This window comes from Rattus norvegicus, chromosome 14 (assembly GCF_021556685.1).
Source record: "Rattus norvegicus strain SHRSP/BbbUtx chromosome 14, alternate assembly SHRSP_T2T, whole genome shotgun sequence".
NCBI lineage: Eukaryota > Metazoa > Chordata > Mammalia > Rodentia > Muridae > Rattus > Rattus norvegicus.
The window spans coordinates 83,727,513-83,755,093 of record NC_141547.1 but is presented as its reverse complement, the minus strand read 5'-3'; the positions used below and the strand labels follow the sequence as shown (position 1 = coordinate 83,755,093).

General features: G+C 43.2%; 1 protein-coding gene across 8 annotated transcripts in view; it reads left to right on the top strand.

Annotated features, from left to right (window-relative positions):
- Nucleotides 1-13,651: 13,651 nt before the first annotated feature.
- Nucleotides 13,652-27,581, top strand: part of Hormad2 (HORMA domain containing 2) — an 83,029-nt gene continuing 69,099 nt past the window's right edge. For 3 of the 8 annotated variants that reach the window (XM_087584101.1, XM_087584098.1, XM_087584095.1), the window contains exons 1-3: nucleotides 13,762-13,906; nucleotides 19,410-19,497; nucleotides 25,720-25,861. In XM_087584101.1, coding sequence (XP_087440227.1) covers nucleotides 19,447-19,497; nucleotides 25,720-25,861 — 193 coding nt within the window. In that variant the 5' untranslated portion in view covers nucleotides 13,762-13,906; nucleotides 19,410-19,446. Of the gene's footprint in view, nucleotides 14,052-19,409; nucleotides 19,498-25,719; nucleotides 25,862-27,581 lie in introns of all 8 variants that reach the window. The other 5 variants (NM_001017501.1, NM_001401619.1, XM_087584097.1 and 2 more) reach the window with 4 other exon arrangements.

Genomic DNA, 27,581 nt, shown 5'->3' with positions numbered 1-27,581 from the left:
TTGAACAGTCCATAGATGGTCTACCTTTCTTTTCTTCTCTTTTTGTTTTGTTCTTTTTTGTTTGTTTGGTTTGTGTTTTTATGACAAGGTCTCATGACAGAGCCCTTGACTTAGAGATCCCCCTGCCTCCACCTCTAAGTGCTGGGATTAAAGGTCTATGTCACTATTCCTGCCTCGACTTCCTTCCTTTTTTAGTTTTTATTTATGTATATGTCTGAGAGTCTGTGTGACTTTCTGTGTCCCACATGGGTATGGGAGACTGAAGAGGCCACAAGAGGGTGTTAAATCCCCTATAACTGGAGTTTCAGAGAGTTGCGAGTCTCTAAGTGGGTACTGGGAACCGAACCTGTGTCCCTTACAAGAGCTAAGATGCTCTTGACTGATGAATCGTCACTCCAACCCCTCTATTTAGTTTTTTTTGGGGGGGTTCTTTTTTTCGGAGCTGGGGACCGAACCCAGGGCCTTGCGCTTCCTAGGTAAGCGCTCTACCACTGAGCTAAATCCCCAGCCCCTAGTTTTTTTTTTTTAAATAATACTGTTTGAGGGCCCAGAGAGCTGGATCATCAGTTAAGAGCCCTTGCTATGCTTCTAGAGGACCTAAGTTCTGTTCCCAACACTCAAATCAGAGATCTCACACCCACCTGGAACCTCAGTCCTATGGTCCACCACTCTCTCCTGGCCTCTGTTGGGGACTGTGTGCACTTTGCACACAGACGGACACATAAAATAAAAATACATTTTAAAATGATATATTTTGATAGTCAGATGTTATTTAGTTTACTGTGTGTGTGTGTATGTGTGTGTATGTGTGTATGTGTGTGTATGTGTGTGTATGTGTGTGTATGTGTGTGTGTATGTGTGTATGTGTGTATGTGTGTGTGTATGTGTGTGTATGTGTATGTGTGTGTATGTGTGTGTATGTGTATGTGTGTATGTGTGTATGTGTGTATGTGTGTGTATGTGTATGTATGTGTGTGTGTATGTGTGTGTATGTGTATGTATGTGTGTGTGTATGTGTGTGTATGTGTGTGTGTATGTGTGTGTGTGTGTGTGTGTATATGTGTGTGTGTGTGTGTGTGTGTGTGTGTGTATGTACATGTTCAGGACATAGTGTGTTATGTAGGCCAGAGGACAACTTCTGAGAGTTGGTTTTCTTCTCACATTTCACTGGCTCAGATTTTCATCAGGCCCCATCTGTCAAAGTTTAGTTCTCAGTTTAATGCATTCTGTGTTATGGCCAACTCTTTACCTACCTCAATCCAAATCATGAAAATATTATTCTTTGACCCTCTACCTGTTCATTTAGAAGTTTTAAAAGTTTCTAATGTAGGTCAATTAATTATACCCGAAAACATTTGTGTATAGCTGGAGTCAGGGAATAGAGTTCCTCATTCTCCATCGTATGCCATTGTTCCATGTCTGCCATCCATAGAATTACTGAGACTGTGATCACACACACACACACACACACACACACACACACACACATGCTCACACACACACATGCAAACACACATGCATGCACATACACACACATACAGACACATGCTCACACACACAGCAAACACACATGCTCACACACACACATACAGACACATGCAAACACACACACTCACACACACACATACACACACACGTGCACATGAGTCCCCTTTCTTCCCCATGGTTTTGATTTCCATAGTTTCACCAACCCACAGTTAACTTCAGTTCAGTACTATTTAATGCAAACTTCCAAAATAAACAATTCATAACTTTAATTTTTTCACTTTTAATACTGTTTAGAGCAATGCAGCATCCCATTCACTCCATTCTTACTTTGTTGGTTTTGTGGTGCTGGGACCTGGACCCAAGATCTCATGCACACAAGGCAAATGTTCTAGCTCCGTGGCATGAACCATCCCTTTGTAAGAGGATTTACACTGTACAACTTACTGCTTATTAGCCTGGCCTCAGAGCACAGGAACACCCTGGGCCTAAACCATAGAAGACCGGATGTAGGCAGCCTCCTGGCAACACTTCAGGACACAAAGAAAAAACATAGTTGAAATGCTCCTTAGCTCACAATAGAGTTGATAAACCCATAGTGAGATGGAAACATCCCAAGTCAAAAAATTCGTTTACTATGCCGAGGCTACAGATGAGAGTTCAGCCACACCTCACACTGTAGGGCTGGCTGGTTACTGCTGTGGTCACATGACTGACTGGAGGCGTGGCTCACTGCTCTGCCCAGCATCTCAACAGAGCCCTGTATATTGCTCTTCTAGGAAAAGATAAAAAATTCAAGGCTCAAAGTCTGATTCTACTAGGATTCAAAACTGCCCAATTTAAGGCTTCTGCTGGGACAGCTGGGGCATATCCTTCATGGATTATGAGAGGAGGGTGGCACATTTAAGAGTCTGCCTTTGGGGGGCTGGGGATTTAGCTCAGTGGTAGAGCGCTTACCTAGGAAGCGCAAGGCCCTGGGTTCAGTCCCCAGCTCCAAAAAAAAAAAAAAAAAAAGAAAAAAAGAGTCTGCCTTTGGGTTTCTATTTCAATCTGGAGCTCTATGGCAAACATAAAAATCTGGTGATTCTACCCCTGGAGTACACAGGGATGGACCTATGGCTCCAGCCACATATGTAGCAGAGGATGGCCCTTGTCGGGTATCAATGGGAGGAGATGCCCTTGGTCCTGTCAAGGCTCCATGCCTCAGTGTAGGGGAATGTCAGGGCAGGGAGGTGGTAGGGAGTGGTGGTCCGGGGAGCACCTCATAGAAGTAGGGGGAGATAGCAGGTTTCTGGAGGGGAGAGAACCTGGGAAAGGGGATAACATTTGAAATAAAAAAAAAATCCAACAGGGGCTGGAGAGATGGCTCAGCGGTTAAGAGCACTGACTGCTCTTCCAGAGGTCCTGAGTTCAATTCCCAGCAACCACATGGTGGCTCACAACCGTCTGTAATGGGATCCAATGCCCTCTTCTGGTGTGTCTGAAGAAAGCTACAGTGTACTCACATACATGAAATAAATAAATAAATAAATAATAAATAAATCTTTTTAAAAATCCAATAAAAGAATAATGTAAAAATATATATTTGGGCTGGAGAGATGGCTCAGCGGTTAAGAGCACCTGACTGCTCTTCCAGAGGTCCGGAGTTCAAATCCCAGCAACCACATGGTGGCTCACAACCATCTGTAATGAAATCTGATGTTCTCTTCTGGTGTGTCTGAAGACAGCTACAGTGTACTCACATACATTAAATAAATAAATTTAAAAAATATATGTTTGGGGCTGGGGATTTAGCTCAGTGGTAGAGCGCTTACCTAGGAAGCGCAAGGCCCTGGGTTCGGTCCCCAGCTCCGAAAAAAAGAACCAAAAAAATATGTTTAACATATATGATAATAAATACTATTATTTAAAGGAAAAAAATCTGGTGGTTAAGTCCACCAAAATTAATCAACATTTCCTAGCCACACAGTCTCTCCCTGTGCACACACTGGCTCAGTCATTGTTAAGACTATGAAGATGTCCAGATACCAAAAGGTCTCAGGACTTCTGATGTAGAGCATTGGCTCAAAAGCCAGACACCAGAATCCATTCCCAGTCCGGGCACTTAATTATCTGTGAGGTTTGGTAATTAATCCATTGCTCCAGGTTTCTGTTTCCTTATCTCTAAACTGAGATAAAAAAACTACTTACAATGCAGGGCTTTCTCCATGTCAAATATTAAGCATTATGGGATATCTTTGTGCTTGCTAAAATAGAGGACAGACACATATGAATATGAAATTGAAGGAGCACCCAGTTCAAAGAAAGAAAATAAGAAACCCTTTGGCCACTTCAGCATGTTCAGAGTTCATTGGTCTCCATTTAAAAAAAAAAAACATACAAAGTGCATAAAAATTCGAAATCTATTGGACTTCTCTATACTTGGAAAGAATGGCTACAGGTTGAAATGAAGGAAAAACAGTGCTAGCAGTGCCGGCTAACACAGAGGAAGCATCCAGGGATTAATTAAAACATCACAAGACCTACACAACGCAAACTACAAAACACCGCTGAGCGGAACCGAAGTCGGACAACATAAATACACGGAGAGATAATCCACGCGCATGGATTAAAAGGCTTGAATTGTTAAGATATTAAACTGTTCCAATCGATTTAAAGGTTCAACACAAACCCAGTCAAAATCCCAGCAGGTCATTTTGCAGAGATTGACAAGTCGACTCTAAAATTATGGAAGCCAAAGCAACCTGGAAGAAAGAGACTGAAACTGGAGAAACTAAGCTAAGACTTAACCTGTAAAACCATGGAAATTAAAATCAGAAGGAGCGTAAGACAGACATATAGATTAATAGAACTACGGAGGCCAAAAATGAGTCACACACTCAGAGGCGGTAAGTTTTCTACAAAGGTGATGGCAGTTAGTGGGAGGAAGGAGGGTCTTCTTAATAGATGGTGCTGGAAAATGAGACGTCCGTTCGCAGAGGCTGCATCCTGGCCCTGTCCCTTCCCTTGGACCAATGCGAGCAAACTGAGAGCTGGAAGTGAAAAAATGGTCTTACTCAAAACTGAAAACTGTTCAGCAAGAGACCTTGTCAGAAAAATGAGAACACAAGTCACAGACTGGGAAGACGCAACTGTAAGGAGCAGGCAGGGTGGCCTGTGAACCTAGAATTAGAGAGGCTAAATCAGGCAAGAGGCCTGCTGGGAATTTGAGTGTGGACTACACAGAGTGACTTCCAGGAGATCCTAGACTATAGAGTGAGACCCTGTCACAAAAGCACGGGTACCATACAATTCCAAAACCGGAGTGGGAGAAACAAGACGGCTCCTGATTCTGTTGAGAAAGGTCCGAGAGAGAAGCTGAGAGACAGAAGTCGAGAAAAGGGGTAGGGGGCGAGGGATAAACAACTTCCTATAGGTGAAAGGTGAAGGCTCTTGAGGTAGTAAGAAAAATAAATCATACGTTCCATAGGGGAAAGATGCTAAAACGAATGATAAAGAGCAGATTTCTTCGTGAAATCTCAAAAGAAAAAGTGAGAAGCCTGTGCTCACATTGCTGCTCTGCTTCTGAGCGCAGATTTGAGGCGCTTAGTTGCCAGGAAAAGTAAGGTTCAGCACTCGGCTTTGCCTCAGCATCCACTGGTAGCCTTGGAGCGTGCCCCGCCCAGGCAAAGGGGGCGGGGTCTATAGTAGAATGATGTGCTGAGCGAGAAAAACCCGGACACAACAAGAAGGCTAAGATGCGACCGGTATGCAGAGTTCTACCACTTAGATTAGCTGGGGAGGTTGATACCAAGGTCTCAGCCTATTCACCTTGGAATCCCTGGACTTTCATAGCGCGTCTAGTCATGTTCTCTTGGGATCAACTTCCATATGCTGCAAGTGCTGAGTGACAGGAAGGTCACGCCCTGCAGAGGGCCTGGCAGGGTGGTCACCTCAGCGTGAATGGTTTAGAGTGTAAATGGTCCCCAAGATAAGGTAATTTGCGTGTGGGGCTCAGAAAATGTTGCTTTGCTCATATTAAAGTATATCACAACGAAGGGGTAGAGAATAGGGTCATAATGGGAAAAGGGGCACGGGCAAAGTCCAGAAGAAATCAGGCACAAGCCTCCAGCTGTCCGCTGCTGGTGGCAGGGAGAGAACTTGTTTCTCTCAGCAACGATCTACCAAGTGTCACTCAGTAGGAAGCTTTCTTGAGCCTCGGAGTCCAGGATTTTTATCGAAGTTCACACAGTCGGGCGGAATCTTTATTAAATGACCACTGTAGGTCTCAATGTCAGCATAACTTCCTGGGACCAAATGCAGAACATGGAGGCCGAGGCCCTAGGCAGATAAAGGCTCTGGCAGGATATTCAAAGCTCCAGAGGCTGTCTTCTTCCAGTGCTGGTGAAGGGAGAGGCCTTTTCTGAATGTGTAATCTGAGTACCTGGAACCTGCTGATTTAACTCTTCACTGCTCAGGCTACCAAGGTTTCTAAATCAGAGCACATGCTTAGGAATGTACTCCTGTATATGAACCTAACACCCTCCAAATGTGTGTCTCTCCTTTCTCTGTCTCTGTCTCTTTGTCTCTGTCTCTCTGTCTGGCTCTCTCTCGAACACACACACACACACACACACACACACACACACACACACACACATCGCGGGTGGGGGAATCTTATTTAACCCAAGCTGACCTCCAACTTACTATGTAAGCTGAGGCTGGCCTGGAAATCTCGAGCCTTCTGCCTGGATCTTCCAAGTGCTGGGAGTACAGACACGAACCACCATATCTGGCTTATATCTCACATTTTATGTATGTTTATTTATTTTTTTAGGTAGGAATTTTACAGCTTTCACCATACTATCAGTATACCACAACTCCAAAAGTTAAGAATCTAGAGCGAGGGGGTTGGGGATTTAGCTCAGTGGTAGAGCGCTTGCCTAGCAAGCGCAAGGCCCTGGGTTCAGTCCCCAGCTCCGAAAAAAAGAAAAAGGAAAAAAAAAAAGAATCTAGAGCGAGGATGGCAAGATAGTAGAATAGGAAGCAGCAGATCAGAGACACTGACCTTATCACAATATACAGCTTTAATAAAAACTCCGAAACCTCACCGGAAGTCACTGAACCCAGCAAAGCACACGGGCAAGAGCAGCTGAACTCAGGTACGTCTCCCTTGCTTCTATGTCTTCCTATGAGCCAGACATCTCCGTGCGACCAGGAAAAGTGCCCAGTTTTTGTTTCTTCTTTTGGAAGGAAAGAATGGAAGTATGCCCAACTGGCTGGCTCTCTGAGGCCCTTCCCAAGGACTGATTTTATCTTGTCTGATTCTAAGTGCAAGCCGTAAACTCAGAAGCACCTAAAATACCGCAGGAGACACTGGCGGCTGGCTCTGTCCTCATCAGAGAACATACGCAGCTAGCTGCAGCACTGCGTGCAGACGCCAGGGGGAGCAAGAAGCTCGAATTTGGAGACCCTTCCAAAACAGTGATGCTTAATCAACAAGAGATGCGGCTCCAGAAAAAGCGGAAGTTTAGAGGCGCAAAGAGCCTCCAGCTGGGCGACTGTGGACAAACTATAAAGGCCGCTGAGGCAAGGTGTTTCTTCAAATGGTCATGCTCCAGCAAGAAAACGCATATGGAAGACAAGGACCCACGGTCCAAAAGACCAAGATAAATCTTCGGAGATCTAGTTTACCTGACAATCAACTCAAAAGTCTTGTTTGAAGAGCTCTCAAGGAGCTATGGAAGAACCGAGCCAACTAGAAGAAGTTCAAAGACATACACATAACCAATAGGCAAATTAAAACATGCTTTAGCATCATGTCACATGTGAAGGCACAGTAGGACCACAGCAAAGCACAATTATAACACAGAAGAACCGACAGAGAAACCAGCAGGGCGATATGCAGATGGACGGAGTTGCTGCTGTCGGTGGGTGATGAAGGACTAGTGCTTTCCAGTGCCCAGGAACATTCCTGTTCACAGCAGGATTATTCTGGACAGCAAAAAGGTGTAAGCAACCAAAATGACATCAATTGGATATACGAACAAAATGTTGTGTACACCTGAATATTAGTTTCCAAAGGAATATGTGTTACCAGGGTGAAAATTATATTTCAATTATTAGACTGCGTGAAAGAAGCCAAAGGAAGCCATATTGTGATTCCTTCCTATCAGAGAGCTGACATCTCTGAGAAACAATGAGTGACTGCCCGTAGGCCGGGCTTCCTCTTGGAGACGACGAGATTACTACAGAATTAGGTAGGAGGTGATGGTTACAGTTTTGTGACTAAACTAAGCACTGTTGATTTGTACACTTCAAATCAATAAATTCCATAAATACATCAATAAAACAGCAAAGGAGGAGATGGGTTTATGTATGCACACTACACTTAAATAAAAAGGTAACACACAAAAAGATAATAGTTCCAATTGAATCATTGAAGAGAAATAAACTAAAATGTAAGCCTGGTGGCACAAGCCTGTAATCCTACCTACTTGGGAGGGTCAGTGGGGACAGTGGCAGGTTCAAAGCCTGCCTTGGGCTGCAGAGTGAGTTCAAGGCCAGCCTAGCTACCTAAGTGAAACTAGGTCTCAAAAATCAGAGCTGGAAGACGGCTTATGAGTTCATGTCCCCAACACCATGTAAAGTGCTGGGTACAGTGATGTGTTCCTTTGGTCTCAGCACTGAAGAGCTGGAAGCAGGAGGATCCATCCCAGCAGCCTGCTAGCCAGTCAATCAGATAAATGCGTGAATATACTGTATCAAAAATAAGGGAGGGGCTGGGGATTTAGCTCAGTGGTAGAGCGCTTACCTAGGAAGCGCAAGGCCCTGGGTTCGGTCCCCAGCTCCGAAAAAAAGAACCAAAAAAAAAAAAATAATAAGGGGAATATCAATTGGGAAAGACATATGACCTCAACCTCTGGCTTCCACACACAAGCACATACATGCACATACACATACAGGCAGAATCAAAACAACATGCACACACCTGCACATACACACACATGCAGAACAAAAACTAAAATAATACAAGGCCTGGGAATATAGCTCTGTGATAAAGTGCTTGTCCTGCATGTGCAAGGCCCTAGGTGTAATCTTCAGAACTGTAAAAACAAAAACAACCACTGATATAATAGTAATAAGTAACCAAATAAGGACATTTACAATATTTCTTTCTAAAGATAAATCGTATTATGCCTAATGTGAGTACGTCCCGGAAAAATTACTTGGATTTAGATTCTCCCAACAACAAAATATGAGTTCAATGTGTCTTGTGTCTAGGCAGTCTTCATCAAAGTAAGGATGACATCAACGAATTATTAGAAAGTACGGTTTCCTCTCTGTTCTCCTCTTCTTGCATAACCCTCCATGCTGAGTCTTCGCAGGACCGAAGATAACACAGTACCTGGCACATTTGAAAGCACAGCTCCTGGGGTGGGAAAATAGCTTAGTTGGTAAGGCTATTGCCACGCAAACACTCCAGTTCCATCTCCAGAACCCACATAAAAAGATTCAGATGTGGCAGTGCATGCCTGAAACCCCAGTGCTGGAGAGGCAGAGACAGGTAGATCCCTGGGGCTTGCTGGTCAACCAGCCTGGCCTAATTAGAAAGCCCCGGGCCAGCGAGAAGCCTTGTCTGAAAAAACAAAAGTAGATGACTCCTGAGGAGTGAATGATACCTGAGACAGAGTGTTGGTGTCTTTGTATACATATGCACACAAGTAAGATGGTTTGTATGTGCTTGGGCCAGCGAGTGGGCACTATTAAAGGTGTGGCCTTGTTGGAGTAGGTGTGTCACTGGGCATGGCTTTAATACCCTAGTCCTAGCTGCCTAGAAGGATTCTTCTGCCAGTAGTCTTCAGATCAAGATGTAGAACTCTCAGCTTTGTCTGCGCCCTGCCTGCCTAGATGCTACCCTGCTCCCACCTTGAGGATGATGGACTAAACCTCTAAACCTGTAAGTCAGGCCAATTAAATGTTGTCCTTCATAAGACTTGCCTTGGTCATGGTGTCTGTTCGCAGCAGTAAAACCTTAACTAAGGTATCCACATGAATACACTGACACTTGTACACATGCATGCACTAGGAATAGGGGACCCACAGGGACCCAGCTCTCCAGGAAGAAGACTACCCAGCAAACACTCCCCTCCCCCTAAAGTGATGTAGGTCATTCCCCTGTGAGGGCTCAGTTTCTAGCTGCTTAGCCTTTTTCTTGGCAGGAGCGAACTAGACGCTTGTTTCTTTAATCAGAAAAAATGTTTTAAAAGCCTACTTCGTGTTTCTTACGCTATTATATTCTGTCTGTGCTAAGATCTTGAGAATTCTAAGTCTTAAATTACAAACCCTCTCAATCAGAGACTACAACATAATCATCACTGGTTAAGTGTGAGTTCCAGAAAGAGAACAACCTCTCAGGGCTGAGCCTGCAATGGGGCATCCCTGGAATTCAAAATCATCTTTTGGTAACTCTCATTTTCTACCACCAGTGCAGGTATTCTCAGGGCCAACCATGGAAAGCTAGTTTCAAAAACTATCTCTTTATTTGAAACTTCCCATATTAAGTGATTAAGAAGAAACACCATTTTACATGCCATCAAAACTTGATATTCAGCAGAAGACAGAACCAAGTAGCCAGATATTTATTTCTATGATGCTGGAGGATTCGATGTCCCCCTTGACATCATTTCTTAGTCTGGGCACTCAAGCAAGCAGCAAAGCAGCCTGACACTCACAGCTCCTGTCACTTCCTGTCACTTCCTGTTTCAGCTCATTAAGCCCTGGCTTTTCTGGAAGCATTCAATCCACTTGGAGATCCTCTACCAGTCAGAAAAATTAGCCCCAAGGGCCCGGGGGGTTGATGTACAACTCTGAGTGGCGACGAAGGCCACAGTAAATTCCACTTACACAGGAAGCCATATTTTGTAGGTTGACAGGATGGGGTCAGAAGGAGAAGGGTTTTGTGTTTGGACCTTACAGTTGGGGAGTTTGTTTCATATTGATTGGCTTCTCTTTAGCTGCCAAAGGATGAAAGTTCGGAAGCTCAGCACAGTTGGCAATCATAAATATATATGTAAACACACGCGCGTGCCTGTGCGCATGTGTGTGTGTGTGTGTGTGTGTGTGTGTACGCACACACACACACACACACACACACACACACACACACACACACAGAGGCTTCATTCAAAACTTGGGCTCTCTTAATCATTTATTTGGCTTCTCCTTTCTATGATGCTAAAACTCCTAGGACTCCAGAACTGCTTCCTAATCTACCCTAAGCTCCAAGGAAGGATTCTTGCCTCTGGTAAACCACACGGCCACTGACTTTAGTTTTCCGTCACATGCGTGACTGAAGTCCTGGAGAGAAACCGCTTACAGATGTGTTTCGGTTCACTATTTCTGCTGTTTGGTTGGTGCTTTTGTTTCTGGGCCTGAGGGGAGGTAGCACACCATGACAGGGACCATGCATTTTTTTTTTTTGGTTCTTTTTTTCGGAGCTGGGGACCGAACCCAGGGCCTTGCGCTTCCTAGGTAAGCGCTCTACCACTGAGCTAAATCCCCAGCCCCGGGACCATGCATTTTACCCACATCATGGCTACCGGGAAGGGAAGAGAAGCTGAAGAGAAGCTATGGCCCAGCCCTCCCATAGTGACCTTCCTTCCTTCCTTCCTTCCATCCACTCTTGCCTCCTAATGATGATTATGTTGTAGTCTCTGATTGACCGCCTCCCAGTGGTATGACAGGTTGGCCACCAAGCTTTTAGTGTATGGAGAACATTTAAGATCCAGGCCATAACCCTACTGAATGCTCCCTTGGAAACCAAAATAAAATAGCATCCGAGCATAGAGATGAGAAGCCATACAGGCAGCACTAAACGGCCATACTCATTTTAACCTTATAAGGAAGAAAACAAAGATGGCAGGAGACTCGATCCACTCAGCTCTACTCTTAACCGTGACTGAGGCACCTGAGACGTCACAGGCAACGTGTTCGGGAGCACCCTGTTCTCGGCACTGAAAAGAAAGGATTGACTGATTGACAGGGCCTGACTAAGCTACTCAGAGTGGTCCTCCTGTCTCAACCCCTCTAATGGCTGAGAATCACAGGCACACACCAGCATGTTTGACCCCCCCAATGCTTGTCCAGTGCCCACTATTTGCCAGGCGCTAAACTGAATACCCAGAGATCTTCTGATGAAGCTTGTTTCACTCACATACATTCTAGATAGAAAGAACAGGTTAAGAAAGAAATGAAACCCATTATTAAGTGCCAAAAAAGGAATAGAATAATAAAAAGTGTAAGAAAATAGCTCTGTACATGGCCATTAGTGTAAAGGCAAGGAAGAAGGCCTCTGAACATTATGGTGGTTGCTGAGTTCTGACTGCAAGGCAAATGACAATTAGAAGTGTCCTGATTTGTTACACGCGTGCATGCATAGAAGCACACACATACGCAGGGTCAAACTGACAGAAGCCAGTGTTGGTTTGGAAGAGGTACCTCCAGTTAGATTGGCCCGTGGGAAGTCTGCCGAGGCATTTTCTTGACTGATGTGGGAGGCCTCAGCCTGCTGTGGGCTGTCCTGCATTGTGTAAGAAAGCAAGGTGAGCAGGCATGAGTAAGTAAGCCAGCAAGCAGCATTCTTCTGTGGCCTCTCACGCAGATCCTGCCTCTAGGTTCCTGCCCTGCTTGAGTTCCTGACTTTCTTCATGATGAAGTGTAAGCTGTAAGATAAAATATACCCTGTCTCCCTCCAAGTTGCTTTTGGTTATGCTGTCCTTACCACAGCAATAGAGAACAAAGACAGACAGCAGCATAGAGGGGAGTCCAATGGTCCAGCCAGGAAACAAGTTAATTTCGAGACTGGAAAGGATCTTAGAAACAAAATAAAAAGTTGTTATTTCTGGAAAGTACAGGATCCAAGCAGATCTGGACTAGAAAGGGATTTTGCTCTGGAGGGACTGCTGGCAGTCTAGAAACCTGTCTTGAGTGTCATGATTGGAGAGAGGAGTACTGCAGGGGTTGAAAAAAGAGACTTTTTAAAAAAAATCTGGATTGTGGTTTCTGTTAGGTCTCAAACCCAGGACAAATGGCTGAGGTCCCTTTTTAACATATTAAAGTTTACATAGCCATCAGGTTCTCCCAAGCATCCCTCCGTCCAACCAGGACCCTTCTGTCTGGCATACCCTGCTCCCTACCCTAAACTCTCCACCTAGAGGCTGGATGGTTCTTCTCTATATAATCCAACCATTTTGGTTACCCCTTTTCTTTGGGCCCATACCACCCCCTCTCCTCACATGACCCATGATGATGTCCAGTCTGGGCTCTCCCGGATGTCTCTGCCTCTGGCTATGTCTACATTACATCTTCTCCACCATACCCAGGCCCAGTCATGTCCTTTCTTTTTGATATGTATTTTTTTATTCAGTTTGCTCATTATGTTTTAAACTCATGTTCTCAGCAACCCAAATTTCCCTTTTTGTCCTCCTCCTTCTCTCCCTTCTCTTTTGCTTTCCAATGGAGATATAATGAGTGCTGTCAAATATTTCACTCATTTTAGAGGCTTGAGAAATCTACTGTGGAGGCTTATGGAACTTAGAATTGTTCTGGAAAATTCCTTGGTGCGCGCGCATGCGCGCGCATGTATACAGACACACACACACACACACACACAGAGGTGGGAGGAGGGGATGGGAAGGAGGGGGAGAGAGAGAGAGAGAAGAGAGAGAGAGAGAGAGAGAGAGAGAGAGAGAGAGAGAGAGAGGAGAGAGAGAGAGAGAGAGAGAGGGGGAGAGGTAAAGATCAGGGGAGGCGGGGCTAAAATTGGCAAAGCTCAAAGAAAAGTTAATATAGCCAAGTTTTAGCCGCATAATTAAACACTACTGTGAAGTAGATTACAGTGGGGTCCAAGCCTAGGAAAGAGATAAAAGATGTGCCCTAGGACTGCAAAGCTCTCTGGTTGAGCCCAAGCCTTTCCAGGCTCTAGCTAGGGATACCAGCTCTGCCTCAGGTCTTGGAGAATTCCCATCGGGGTACTGGCCCCATCAGCCACACCGTGCCTCCCCTCAATCAGTTCTGGTCCAGAGCAGATGCCCCCTCACACATTCAGCAGTCCCTCGAAGGTTCCAGGAGCTCCCTACACTTACTTTTAGGGCAAGAGAATGCAGGCCCCGCCCACAGCCCGGGTAGGCTAGGCCCCGCCCACAGCCCGGGTGGGCAGGCTGCCTTCTGCCCTATTTTGCATATTCATGAGGTAGAGCCAGGCAGGCTAAGGGGTAAACCTAAGAGTTACGAATTATTCATGAAGAGACTCCTGTGGCCTGGCCGGAAAGTCGTAAAGCCAAGGGGCGGGCTTTATGCTGGGAAAAGCCGTTGGCCTCGGCTGAGGTGAAGGCCTCACCGCGTGTCCATACGCTGGGGGTCTCCAGAGACAGGCGTTCGGGTGGGTTCTGTGGTCTTCGAGTTCAGACTTCTTTGTTCTTTTTAATTGAGAGGTTTGATTTGGAAGTATTTCGTGGAACTCGAAAGCCCTCAGAGTAGAAGTATAATCGTGTTGGGGGGATGCCAAGTAGGACCGGAAGCTGCAGGTAACATGGTTTCTTACTCTGGATGGTGAAATTTTTCACACCTTAAACAAAGTGGTGGTGGTGGTGATGTGGTGGGGAGAAATGGGCGGCTAGACCTTGAATTTCCACCATTTTAATGGCTGTGCGATTTAGCTCTAATGTTTTTAATTGGAACTGGAGATCATTAAGTTAAGTGAAATAAGCCAGGCTCAGAAAGACAAATAAACACGTTTGCCCTCATATGTGGAATCTAAATTTAGATGTACACACACGATATGAGCATTAAATGGGCCGGCAGTACATTGTCTGCTCACCAGATAAGCAAAGTGTAAATGTGGTTCTTGCCCTTAAAAGGTCTTAGATTTTTATTAAGATGATAGCTTAATTCCTCCTTTATCAGACCATACATTTCTTGGGGGCAAAAGCCATGTTTTATATGGAACAGTGCAATTGCACAGTAAGCGTTGAATACATGGATTAATGGAAATAGCATGAAAAAATATTTTAAAAAGCAAAAAGTATGAACCGATACCCAATTAATATAGTAGGAACCACTTAGTTCGAGCAAGCATGAAGTAGCAGAATTATCAGGGACAAATGGAATTCATTAAAATGGTGGCTAATAGGGGTTGAGGATTTAGCTCAGTGGTAGAGCGCTTGCCTAGCAAGCACAAGGCCCTGGGTTCGGTCCCCAGCTCTGAAAAAAAGAAAAGAAAAAAAAATGGTGGCTAATAATTTATTGAAGTACTCTTAATAAAAGGTTTCACGGAGAACTTTGGCAAACTAAATTCTCTTGCTGATCTTCAGTTTCCTTTAGCATTTTATGTTTTTTGTTACCTTTTTTTTCTTTTTGAGGCAGGTTTTTGTGTAGCCCTGGTTGTCCAGGCTGACCTCCAACTCAAAGAGCTCACTTGCCCCTGCCTCCCTAGTGCCGCCCTAAAGGTGTATGCCATCCCAGCCCAGCACATTTTACTTAATGTGCACATGTGTCTTTTCATACACCTGGAAATGCATGTGTATTTGGAGGTCAGATGTTAATGGCTATTATCTTCTTCGCTTGCTTAGTGTTTAAAAATGTTCGTATTTGTATTATTATTTTTTAACTTGTATAGATGTTTTGCTTTATGTATGTGGGTGCCTAGTGCCCACAGAGGTCAGAAGAGGACATCAGATTCACTGGGTCTGGTGTTACAGACAGTTGTGAGCTGCCGTGTTGGTGCTGGGAATTGAACCTGGGTCCTTTGAAAGAATAGTCTGTGCTCTTAACCACTGAGCCATCTCTCCAGCTCCTTTGCCTCATTTTTTTGAGACAAGAACTCTCATTGAAGCTGAGCACTTAAAAAAAAAAGCATTGGGGCTGGGGATTTAGCTCAGTGGTAGAGCGCTTACCTAGGAAGCACAAGGCCCTGGGTTCGGTCCCCAGCTCCGAAAAAAAAAAAAAGAACCAAAAAAAAACAAAACCCAAAAAAAAAAACATTAAAAAAAGCAAACAAGCTCAACAGATATAATTTTACCCTTATTTTTAAAAAGATTTATGTATTTATTATAAAGTACAATGTAGCTGTCCTCAGACACACCAGAAGAGGGCATCAGATCCCATCACAGATGGTTGTGAGCCACCATGTGGTTGCTGGGATTTGAACTCTGGAATAGCAGTCAGTGCTCTTAACCACTGAGTCATCTCTCCAGCCCATAATGTTACTCTTATGTTAACTCACAGTAGGTATTCACATACACAAAGTAGATACAATATACTATGTATTGTAATGGGGACATAATTTGAACGTGGTAGAGGTGGTAGTAGAAATCGGGGTATTGTTCCTTGAAAAACTAAAGCATCTTCAGGAGATAGGTAGTAATTTGAAGTAGAGGATACGTCAGGCCAGGAGAATATTGTCTGAAAGCCAGAGAGAGTAAAGGTGTACAGATGACTGGAACATACAAATTACCAGGGGAAAGGATCGAGGAGGTTATGAGGCAAATCTTGAATCGGTGGGAAAGAGTTTAGATTTTTTTTCTGAGGGTAGTTGGCGTCTTAGGGCGTTACTGCTGTGAACACACACCATGTCCAAGGCAACTCTCAGGTTCAGAGGTTCAGTCCATTATCATCAAGGCGGGAACATGGCAGCATCCAGGCAGGCATGGTGCAGGAGGAGCTGAGTTCTACATCTTCATCCGAAGGCTGCTAGTGGAAGACGGACTTGTAGGCAGCTAGAATGAGGGTCTTAAAGCCCAAACCCACAGTGACCCAGCTGCTCTAACAAAGCCACACCTTCTAATAGTGCCACTCCCTGGGCCAAGCATATTCAAAACAATGACAGTTGGGGAGCTATGTAAGGGCTTCAGTTTGGAAATAATATATAATCAAGGTTGTAATGAAGAAAGTCTGGTTGAAAACATAGAACAGAGATGGTTGAGTACAGCAACAGGCAGATGGGGGGTTGCAACAATTCAGGCAAAAGATGAGGATGATCTGATCTGAAGTAGAGATGACAGGCCCAGTGTGAGGGCACACACTTGTTTGTTTGTTTTTTTTTTTCTGGAGCTGAGGACCGAACCCAGGGCCTTGCGCTTGCTAGGCAAGTGCTCTACCACTGAGCTAAATCCCCAACCCGAGGGTACACACTTGTAATCTCAACACTTGAGAAGTGGAGGCAGCAGAATCATGTCAAGTTCAAGGCTGTTGGGCTATAGAGCAAGCTTCAGGAAGCTGGGATGTAGTGAGATCCTGTAAAAACAACAGTAGCAGCCTCAATAACAATGAGAGAAGACCCCCCCTCCCCCAAATATTAGTAGGCAACAGTGGTGGAGAAAGTGAGCAGTTGACACATTTGAGAAGTACTAAGTTGACTGAACAAAGAAATAGGGCAGAGTTGAGTCATACATTTTCAGACTGAGTGATTTAAGTATTTGATGATGCCATTTGCTAGGAAACAGAGGGTTTGAGGGGAAAGAATTTGCATTTGGATATGCTAATAACATCGAAGTGGGAATTGTCTAATGGGCAGAATCATAGATCAATAACTCATGAGAATGACCAGGTCTGAGAATATACACATCACTAGAATATACAAATCACTAGACTAGAAACAGTAATTGAAATAGTGGGAGTATATTTGTTTAGTGGCTGTGTTTAGAAATTTAAAAAAAGCTGAGTGGTGGTGGCACACTTGTGTCCCAGCACTTGGGAGCAGAGGCAGGCAGATCTCCTGTGAATTCAAGGCCAACTTGGTCTACAGAGGGAGTTCCAGGATAGCCAGGGCTACATAGGAAAGCCCTGCCTCAATCAATCAATCAGTCAGTCAATCAATCAATCAATCAATCAGTCAATCACAGAAGACTACTAGTACAGAAACTTGAGGAATACCATGATGGCAGGAGGAACAGAGGCAGGGAGAAAAGATTGGAGGGCAGTGGGAGGGGCAGCTGAGTCAGGCAAACACCAGGAGGAGGAAGACTAATATACAGGTGTTTTGTTTTGTTTTGTTTTGTTTTGAAAGCAAACATGCTTTCTTACCTTTAATGAAGTGTACACCAAAAATTGTTCTAAATACCACATTAGTTTAATAAATTTAATCTTGAAATGTCTGAAGTAGTCACTGATGCATTTTTTTCTGTACAGATGGAGAAACTGAGGCCCACATCTTGTCCAGGGTTACATAGTGAACTGCACCCTGCGATGTGATCTTAGGCAGGTTTGTTAGGAAGCCCATGTGTTTAACCCGTGGCCTATGTTACTACTCCAGATGGACAGCAAGCAAGACCCGAACATTGGCTCTGTATTTATGTTTACAAAAAAAGCGAAACCAGATCTCAGAGGAATTAATTTAATCAGTTATATAGCTGCTAGGTAACAGAATTCGAATTTGAACACAGATTTCATAACTCCAAAGCCTGTTTTTGCTAGATTGCATTGTTGACTGCCTTTCCTTACATATCCATTTATGTTGCATAAAATTTAATTTTACTTGTTTTATAAATATTTTTAATCCCCGCTCAGATTCAACAGCCCTAGTGGAATTGCTTTTCAGTACTATTAATTTAATATGGGTCACCCATATATTCTAAAAATGCAGGTGCCAACTGTATGTGGTGGTCTAATTGGTGGATGCATCGGGAATGTCTGGTGATTGTAAAGAGATTGGCTAAAATCCTCCCAACATAGAAAGTGATTTAAAAACCATTATTCCTTATATTTATTGTTTCCCCTGTAGGAGGTTATATTCTAATGAGTTAGAACTGGAGCTGAAAAAGCCCTTATACCTACCTTTCTTTTCCTTCCTTATTTCTTATAATATAAAGGAGGTGTTCTGGGTCAGATGTGACAGTTACACTATAACGACAACAGAGGAAAACAGCATTTAAAGACTGCCCAGGACCACGAGGTAGATCTCATGTGGAAACCCTGTAGCAGTGTCCCCAGTGCTGCTGAAGAGTTTAAGTCTCTTAAATTCACTAGTCTCTGTCACCACCTTGTGGCACTGTGTCCGAATAATTCTAACCTCTTATTTGCAAAAATCTTCCAGATTTGTGCCTTAATTTCTAATATAACAGGTGACAGATTGCCCAGGGTGAGCCAGGATGGACTTTCTTTTTTTTTTTTTTTTGGTTTTTTTTTTTTGTTTTTTTTGTTTTTTTTGGTTCTTTTTTTTCGGAGCTGGGGACCGAACCCAGGGCCTTGCGCTTGCTAGGTAAGCGCTCTACCATTGAGCTAAATTCCCAACCTGGTAATGAGGGTCTTAATTCTCCATCTCCTCACTCTTTTTGAGTGGGTTTTGAGTTTGTAAACAAATCCCAAGTTAACCTAAGAACTGTTTTGAGCCCTGCTGTACCGAGAAGACGGTTCCTTTTTGAGGGAACAACAAAGATGAATGGGACACATTGTCGAGTGTTTAGGTGACTTATAACTTACTTTTCTTCTGAGAATGTGTTTAGGAATGAATAATTTGTCTTGCAGTTTTTATTGGGTTCTTGAAATTTAATGCAGAGACTCTATGCCAGATTTAGTAAAAGCTTGTAGTGGAAACCCAAATGGTTATTATAAAATTGGTTAGCAAAATTACAGTTAGCTTATGTAGCTCATGTTTGGAAAATTCAAAATAAGACTTTTTATAATTCAGATTCATTTTTGTAATTTTCGGTAGGGCCAGGTAGAACTATTTTAGCTTCATTCTCTCTTTGTATTTTCAAGATTGAACTTGTTAAATTTTTGTATTTTCAAAATTGAGCTTGGTAAATTTGTCTCGTGACAGGACAGTCTGAGGAGTTGTCGGTTCTTAACTGTACTTGATTTTAATTTTAGGTTTTAGAGTTCAGTTCTGTCTTTGGAAAGACAAGATAGTATTATCTTAGGGAAAATCTCTAATTTTTTTTTAACAGGTTGGAGTTGTTGAACGAATCCTGATTCATTCTCACGATGGCTACTGCTCAGCTCTCTCACAACCCCAGAACACTGAAGGCATCTAAGGTATTTGTTAAGAATTAGGAAGAAAAGTCAAAGACCATTTAGTGAGTTACTGAATTTAACATTCCCTTAGCAGCAGTTTTAGCAGTTAATTGGCATTACTCTGGGAAAGTATGTCTACATTTTAACGCCTAATGTACGGGGGATATTCAGAAAATGAAGACCAATTATAAAGTTCTGTACTGGGTGCTCGGTTCATGCTTACTGGAGTGAAAGAAATCAGAAAAAAAAGATGTTTACAGAGAAGCCTCTTTGTCAGGCGTGCACTTCCTGGAGCAATTAGGAAATTTGTGATGCAACTTTTAGAACCAAAGAGGAGAGAACTGAAAGAAGCTTTGATGCTAGGAGTCTGGGGAAGAATGTATTAGTCACTTCCTGTGGGGATAACAAAATATATGAGATAATAAACTTAAAAGGAAGGAGGATTTATTTTGGCTCACAGTTTCAGAAGTTGATTCTCTTGTTTTTGACTCAGTATCAAGGCAGAACATCGTGGAGACCTGCAGGGAAAACACGAGGTAGAGCGAAGCCACGCATCGTAGTGGTCAGGAGTTGGGGTGGGGAGGAGACACTTGATAACCTAGTGTCATCCCATTATATTCTGTCTCTTAAGGATTCTACCATCTCCCAGTATCATGACCATGCCTTCAACTTCAGGGGACATTTAAGGTTCAGATGTAACAAGTCACAGTGTGTCAGACCAGTTGAGTAAATTCCAGAACAGTCATTAATGCATTACATAGACTTATTTAGATTCAGAGTATAATATATGTGTAATAGTGTGTTGTTTTATGAGAAAATAAAAAAGGCGATCTTTATCTTCTTTGTAATCATATTAAGAAAAATAAGATTTATGGTAATTAAGTCAATATGCCTATATTTATATACACGTGAAAAACAGTGAAACCAGGAGAATTGTCACATGCTTGAGACTGGTTGGGCTCCACAGTGAGTCCCAGGTCACTCTGAACTAGCTCGAGAAGCTGTCTCTATCTCTTAACCTACAAAGGCACATAGTAATTCAAATGTAGCAATTTAGAGGTCTTTGTATACTCTGAAATGATGGAAAGGCTCAGAGGGGAGAGAAAATTTCCTGAGACCTAGCGTGTGCCTTGGCTGGGAATAAGAGAAAAGCCTGGTGTGTTTTAGGGAAAGAGCTTTGTGTAGTAAAGCCGTCATGTTGACCAGGAGGAGAAAACAAAATGGAATAGGGCTTGATGGAACAGATGAATTTGGATCTTAGAAGCCAGGCTCGGGGCTGGGGATTTAGCTCAGTGGTAGAGCGCTTACCTAGGAAGCGCAAGGCCCTGGGTTCGGTCCCCAGCTCCGAAAAAAAAAGAACCAAAAAAAAAAAAAAAAAAAAAAAAAGAAGCCAGGCTCAAGGACTGGTGCCTTATTTTGTAGTCAGTGCCAGGTCAGAAGGTTGGTTGATTGGAAGAGTGAGTATAGGAGTTGTTTTAGCAGTTAGGAGTGTTAAATTGTAGCAGAGAGAGAGAGAGAGAGAGAGAGAGAGAGAGAGAGAGAGAGAGAGAGACTGACTGACTGACTTGTTTTAGCAGTTAGGAGTGTTAAATTGTAGCAGAGAGACAGAGACAGAGAGAGAGCGGTCACCTCATCACCTCTCTGGCTTTGTCCCAGGTACTTCTCAAGCCAACTTCTAATGTCATCTAGTTTCCTAAGGGACTGCCCTCACCTGAGGGAAACTCTGAGCTGGGTGTGTGAATTGCAGTCCTCATGGCAGCCACTCTTCTCACTGTAAATGAACAAATTGACTTTTTAGTTCAGCCAGACCTTTGTTGTTTGAGTTACAGGGAACTGCTTTTCCCAGTAAATTTCACCTGACGGTCCAGTTCTGTTATCTAATACTACAAACAATGATAATCGTTTGTTTTTGGACCTGGGACTAGGGACTGGGGTGCATATTTTACCTATCAAACAGACTTGCCCTCCAGGTTCTCCCAGCATTCCTCAGTCCCTACCTGGCATACCCTGCCCCCAACCCTGAACTTTCTAGCCCAGGGGAGGGGCTGCCCTTCCCCCAGAGGCTCCTCCCTGTATAGTCCAGACATTTTACACTCTCTTCTTTCCCTCCCTCTCCTCTCTGCATCGAGCACTTTCTCTCCCTCCTCCCTACCATGGCGGCTTCCCTGGCTTCCTCCTTTGAGCCAGTGAAGTTGCCACTGGAGAACAGCTTCTCAATAAACCTGCCTTTAATACAATCTAATCTGGTTTGAATTGGCTCACTGGCAAAGAAATAGCCTATCAACAATAACTGTAAAACTCAATATTTATTCAGCATTACCTATGTGCCAGGCACTGTACCAAGGGCATTATGTTACTATTTCAGTTAAAACTCTCGATAAGGAAGAAACTGAGCAGGGTGCTGGTGATGGACATCTTTAATCCCAGCACATGAGAGGCAGAGTCAGGCAGATCTCTGAGTTCAAAGCCAGCCTGGTCTATGGAGTGAGTTCCAGGACAGCCAGGGCTACACAGAAAGAACCTGTCTTGAAATGAAAAAATTAAGTGCCTCAAAAATAACTGAATATAGTGTAATTTGACAAAAACATAAAATAATAACTCATTGTCTTTATATAGACTACTAAAGAAGCATTTTTAGATATGGCAAAATCATATCTAGAATACCAGAAGACATTTTAGTAACGTGTGTGTGTGTGTGTGTGTGTGTGTGTGTGTGTGTGTGTGTGTGTGTGTGTGTGTGTATACGCACGTGCGTGTGTCTGTGTTTATCTCTGTACGCACCTGTGTGTGAACTTTCTGGAAGTTATCTTCCATCTGGAGATATGTTTGTAGGTAGTAACTTTATTAAGATTGTCAGAAGTCCAGCGGTTGACCTGTAGAGTATAATAAAAGGACATTTATCACTTGCAGGCTTTGTGATCTGGCAAATCTCTTACCTTTCTGGATTTCCTTTTAGGACCTATGACATGAGTACATTGAGTTAAGTGGGTTCTAAAGTTTTCCCAATTTAAAAATACTGTGCGAAGCCCCCACAATTATGTTGGATTTAATTAACTTTGATTTAGTGAATGTCTTAGTTACTTTTCTATTTCTGTAGTAAGACACCATGATCAAGGCAGTTTATAGAAAGAAGAGTTTGTTGGAAGCTTACAGTTCAGAGGGTGAGCACGTGGCCATTAGGGAAGTCAGCGTAGGAGGCATGGCCTCAGAGTCTTGTTACAGAAGCGTGAGGGAAGGGGGTAGGGAGGGGAGAGAGACACAGAGAGAGAGAGACAGAGACAGAGACAGAGACAGAGAGAGATGAACTATTATGCACGCCATCTGGGAATGAACATAGAATGAATGGCATTTGAAACCTCACAGCCCACCCTCAGTGGTACACTGCCTCCAACAAGGCCGTATGTATTAATCTTTCCCAAACAATTCAATCAGCTGAGGACAATGCCTTTAAACATATGAGTCTGTTCTCATTCAAACTGTTGCCAAGAGTAGGAAAAATAAACTTAAAATTTTATCACAATAATTTATTTCTTAATATATTATATGTATGTATACATGTTTATTTATGTGTGTGTGGGATGCTGGCTAGTTTTATATCAATTTGACACAAGTTAGAGTCAGCAGAAAATAGGGATTTTCAATTAAGAAAATGGCAAAAAAAAAAGAAAGAAAAGAAAAGAAAATGACTGTATAAGATTGGGCCATAAGCAGGCCTATAGGGCATTTTGTAATTAGTGATTGATGGGGAAGAGACTTTTGTGAATGGTGCCATCCCTGGGCTGATGCTCCTGTTCTACAAGAGAGTAGGCTGAGCTAGCCGTAGGGGACAAACTAGTAAGTAGAGCCTGTCCATGGCCTCTGCATCAGCTCTGCTTGAGTTCCTGTCCTGGCTTCCTTCAGTGATGAACGGTGCTGTGGAAACCCTTTCCTCTCCAAGGTGCATTTGGTCATAGTGTTTTGCCGCAGCAATAGAAACCCTAACTGGAAACTGAGTATGGGAGTGAGCAGTGCACCCTGGTGTCCTTGCAGAGGTCAGCTGCCACTTGGTGACCCTGGGGATGGAACTAAGGCCATCAGGCTTGGTGCCCTTACACCGGAGCCTTCTTGCTGGCCTGGAGTACAAGTGTTCTCTTTATTTCACTTTTGGTTTTCTTTTTCTTTCTTTCCTTTTTCTTTTTCTTCCAGATAGAGTTTCCCTGTATAGCCCTGGCTGTCCTGGAAGTTACTTTGTAATTGATGTTTTATAAATTAACAGAGTAGTTAATATGTGTTCACATAACAAGGGAAAAAAACCCACACATAACCCAAAACACAATAAATGATTGAACTAGGGACAATGTGAAGTCTTTCATAGACTTTAGCCTATTTAATCCTCAATCAAGTAGGAATCAAGTAGGTCTTACTGTTACCCCTATTTGCAGAGGAATGGATTGAGTGAGGTACAAGAGAGATGAATTTATGCAGAATCAGGTACCTGCAACAATTTATTAGCAAGAGATTTTTCTTAAAACAGCTTTACTTATAATGTATCTGTATTTTCTTTCTTGTTGATATGGCATAATTAACTTCAAAGCCTAAGAATTTCACTGTCGGGGCATTTACTAGAACAGGTGGCTGACCTCCACCCAGATCATACACTGCGTTTGTAACAGAGTACTGATCTGAACCTGGCTATGGAGTGCACAGTCTGTGCCCCTAACCTCGCTGTCATGGTCCCTCCTTACCATTCTACTCTCAAGGCACTCTCAGGTGATGGACGAGTCCTTCAGCATTGCATTCTGCGAGCATGAAGACCAGTGTTTGACCCCAGGCCTGTGCACACTTGTAATACCAGCATTCGTGAGGTGGAGGCAGGGGATCTCTGGTGCTTGCTAACCTAGGGCAGTGAAAGATCCTATCTCAGAAAGAGAGAGCAACTGAGGTTGACCTTTGGTGTCCATATGCATGTAAACACACATGGTTGTATACCTGCACATACGTGTACCTGCACACATAGGAGCACACAGAGAACTTTTCTAGTTTCTTTTCTTGCTTTAAAAAATGGTTTATTAAAAGAGACAATTCAGTGGTTAGAAATGGCATTGAGAGAGGGAGAAAAGCTAAAGAGAAAGGGAGCTGCTTCTAGCCTGGTAACTGGAATAGATGCTGACTTTCTTGCCTAGGCATGAAACTGGGGCCCACGCTTTATGCACGGTATCAGAGACAAACTGAATTTCAGGGTCTACAAAGTAGTAGAGGAGCCGACGCCCAGATACTAGAACTGTAGGCGGAGAACACCAATTAGATGTCGAAGTCTTCTCTATAGACTATCCCTGAAGCTGTGAGGATAGACAAGATTATCTAAGAGAACTGTGAAGAGACAAAGGATTGCACTCGTGAGGATGGCTGGTTAAAAAGGAGAAATGGGCTGGGTGTGGTGGCACACCCTTTAATCCTAGGAGGATTTGATCCTGGAGGCAGAGACAGGCAGATCTCTGTGAGTCGAAAGTCAGCCTAGTCTCCAAATTAAGTTCTAGGCTAGCCAGGGCTACACAATGAGACCTCGTTTCATAAAAATAAGTCAGGGGATGGGTGGGTGGGGTGGGATTCAGCTGTGTAGGGATGGATGAAAGCTGAAATAGTGGTAGCAGGTAGCAGTTTAGCTCAATAACCAAGGCTCTTGCTTAACGTGCAACAAGGTCCTAGGTTTGATTCCCAGTTCTGCCAAAACAACAAGAAAACACAACAGTGTCAAGGTGCTTGAGGGGTCATATGGAAACAGTGGACAAGCTTGAGGGGTCATATGGATACAGTGGACAAGCTTGAGGGGTCATGTGGATACAGTGTCAATACTCCAGACAAGGGGTCCACCAGATTTTGATAAGTTGTACATGGTAACTCTGGAGAGAGGGATATAAAAGAGATGAGGGTGAAAATTCAGATTACAGTGAAGTCCAAAGAGCGTGTGAAGACAGGAATGAGGTTGTAGAATTATAGGGAAACTCCCAATTTTGCTTTGGTTCAATGGGTCACTGAAAAATTGTTTTTGTCCTGAATTACTCCAGTAATTGCCTTTCTGTTCTGCCTTGCTTTTATGAAGATCTATTTTAACTCAGTATTCAGAGCCATGTTTTCTTTTGATTATCTAGAAATGTATCAGATTTGAAGTCTTAAAAAGTTTCTGCCCTATCTGTGGTAATGGTTTGATGGACTGAATTGAATATTCATGAAGACTGATTTTTATCATCTTTGATTTTCTTCCAGAAAACAATTTTCCCATCCCAAATCACAAATGAGCGTGAGTCACTGGTGATGGTGAAGAAACTCTTTGCCACCTCTATCTCGTGTATAACGTATCTGAGGGGCCTGTTTCCAGAGAGCTCTTACAGAGATCGCTATTTGGATGGTAAAGTTGGATGAAATGATTGCCTTGGCTAGTGTCCCTCTTTCTACTTAGCAGGATGAAGTTTCCCTCTCTCACAGAGTACACTAATTCCAACTCATGGGCATGCACTTCAAGATCAATTTACCAATTCACTTAACATTTTAATTTTGCTGGGTGAATTGGATTTCCTTATAGGAACCATCAACTTCAAGCTAGCTGTCAAGTGAAAAAACAAACCTGTTGATCTGTGTCTAGTCATTCTAAGCCATCCTTGTAAAAGTGAGAACAAAAATCACTCTTAATGTTGAAGATTTACATTATTTTGTGCCTCAGTTGAATTTGTTCTTTGAGGTACATTTTGATGCTGAGGAAATTCACGGAATCTCCCTATTAACATATGTAAATATGCACAGGAAGCATAAATCCATTTGTTGATTTGCATGGTTATTTAGATAGTTATTTTAATCAGTTATGTTCTTTTTACAATAGCCCACCTTTTCATTTTATTATTGTTATGCACATATTTCCTTGTAAGATGCCACTTTTCTAAATCTAATTTGAAATTTCTCATGTTTATATTTAATAAGACACCATGGCTTCATCCTAACTTGATTTTCTCAGGCGATATTGATTCTCCAGGTGAACATCAGTGGGTGCCTGCTCGCTCTGACCACATAAACACGGCTCTTGCAATCAGTGCTTCTTTCTTCTTTCCTCCATGTAATTTCTTCTTTCAACTTAGTTGCTAAGTCTGTGAGATTTAGTGTGTTTGCAGGTAGCATATAATTTGTTTCCCCTCCTGTTTGGAACATGGAGTTATAAAAGAAGGCACACTTTGGAAATTAAGCCCCTTTCCCATGTCAGTTGCTAGTGCTGACATTAAAACAAAACAAAACCCCACAGCTCTTACCTCAAGAGCTAGAAGAGATAGTTTATTCTAGGGCCGATGTGAGTGGCGTGGGCCGGGGACACGCGTGTAGGTTGCTGCCAACGCCAACTTTCATCTTCTACTATGGAAGAAATTTCACGAAGTTCTTATAGTTACAGAAAAAAGAAAGTCCTCAAGAGTGGGGGGTACATAGCTGAGTGGGGAAATCTCTGCTGACATTCTCAGCTTTTGCGTTGGTGTAAGCTAGGGAGTCTGTTGGTAAATTCCAAAGGATGTTAGCTCATAAACAGAGGTAGGCAATAACTGGCCACGAAGGGGACTAGAGATAGCCCAACATAATTTGTAGTTTAGCTCTGGACCTGCAACATTCCAACTTTCTAGGACCGCCGAAGTTTTCATCAGTCAGACAGCCTTGCAAAGTACAGCCTCTCCGCAGGAGCATTGACTGCCCTAGGCACGGAGGCAAAAGCATTTCTCCTAGCTCCAGTTCCGTGTCGTAGAAGCTACTCCTTGGTGCATTGTATTGAAAGTGACATGTCACAAAAACGCTCCGTGTGTGTATGACACTCTTTTTAATAACATCTAAGTATTTTGTCAAAGTAGAATCATTTTCCTATTCCTCAACAATGGTGGAAGTGACATTAATTTTAGCGTAGGAAAACCATTGGAAGCGATAGAGGACTCTGAGAGCTGGTGAGATGGCTCTGCAGGCAGGGACGTACACACTTGCTACGAACCTAATGATCTGGGACCCACAGAATGAGGAGACACTGTAAGTCACTTCTGACTTGCACACAGGTAGCGTGGCACACTTTTGCACTGTGCACACATGTGCACAAATCCGTACATTTA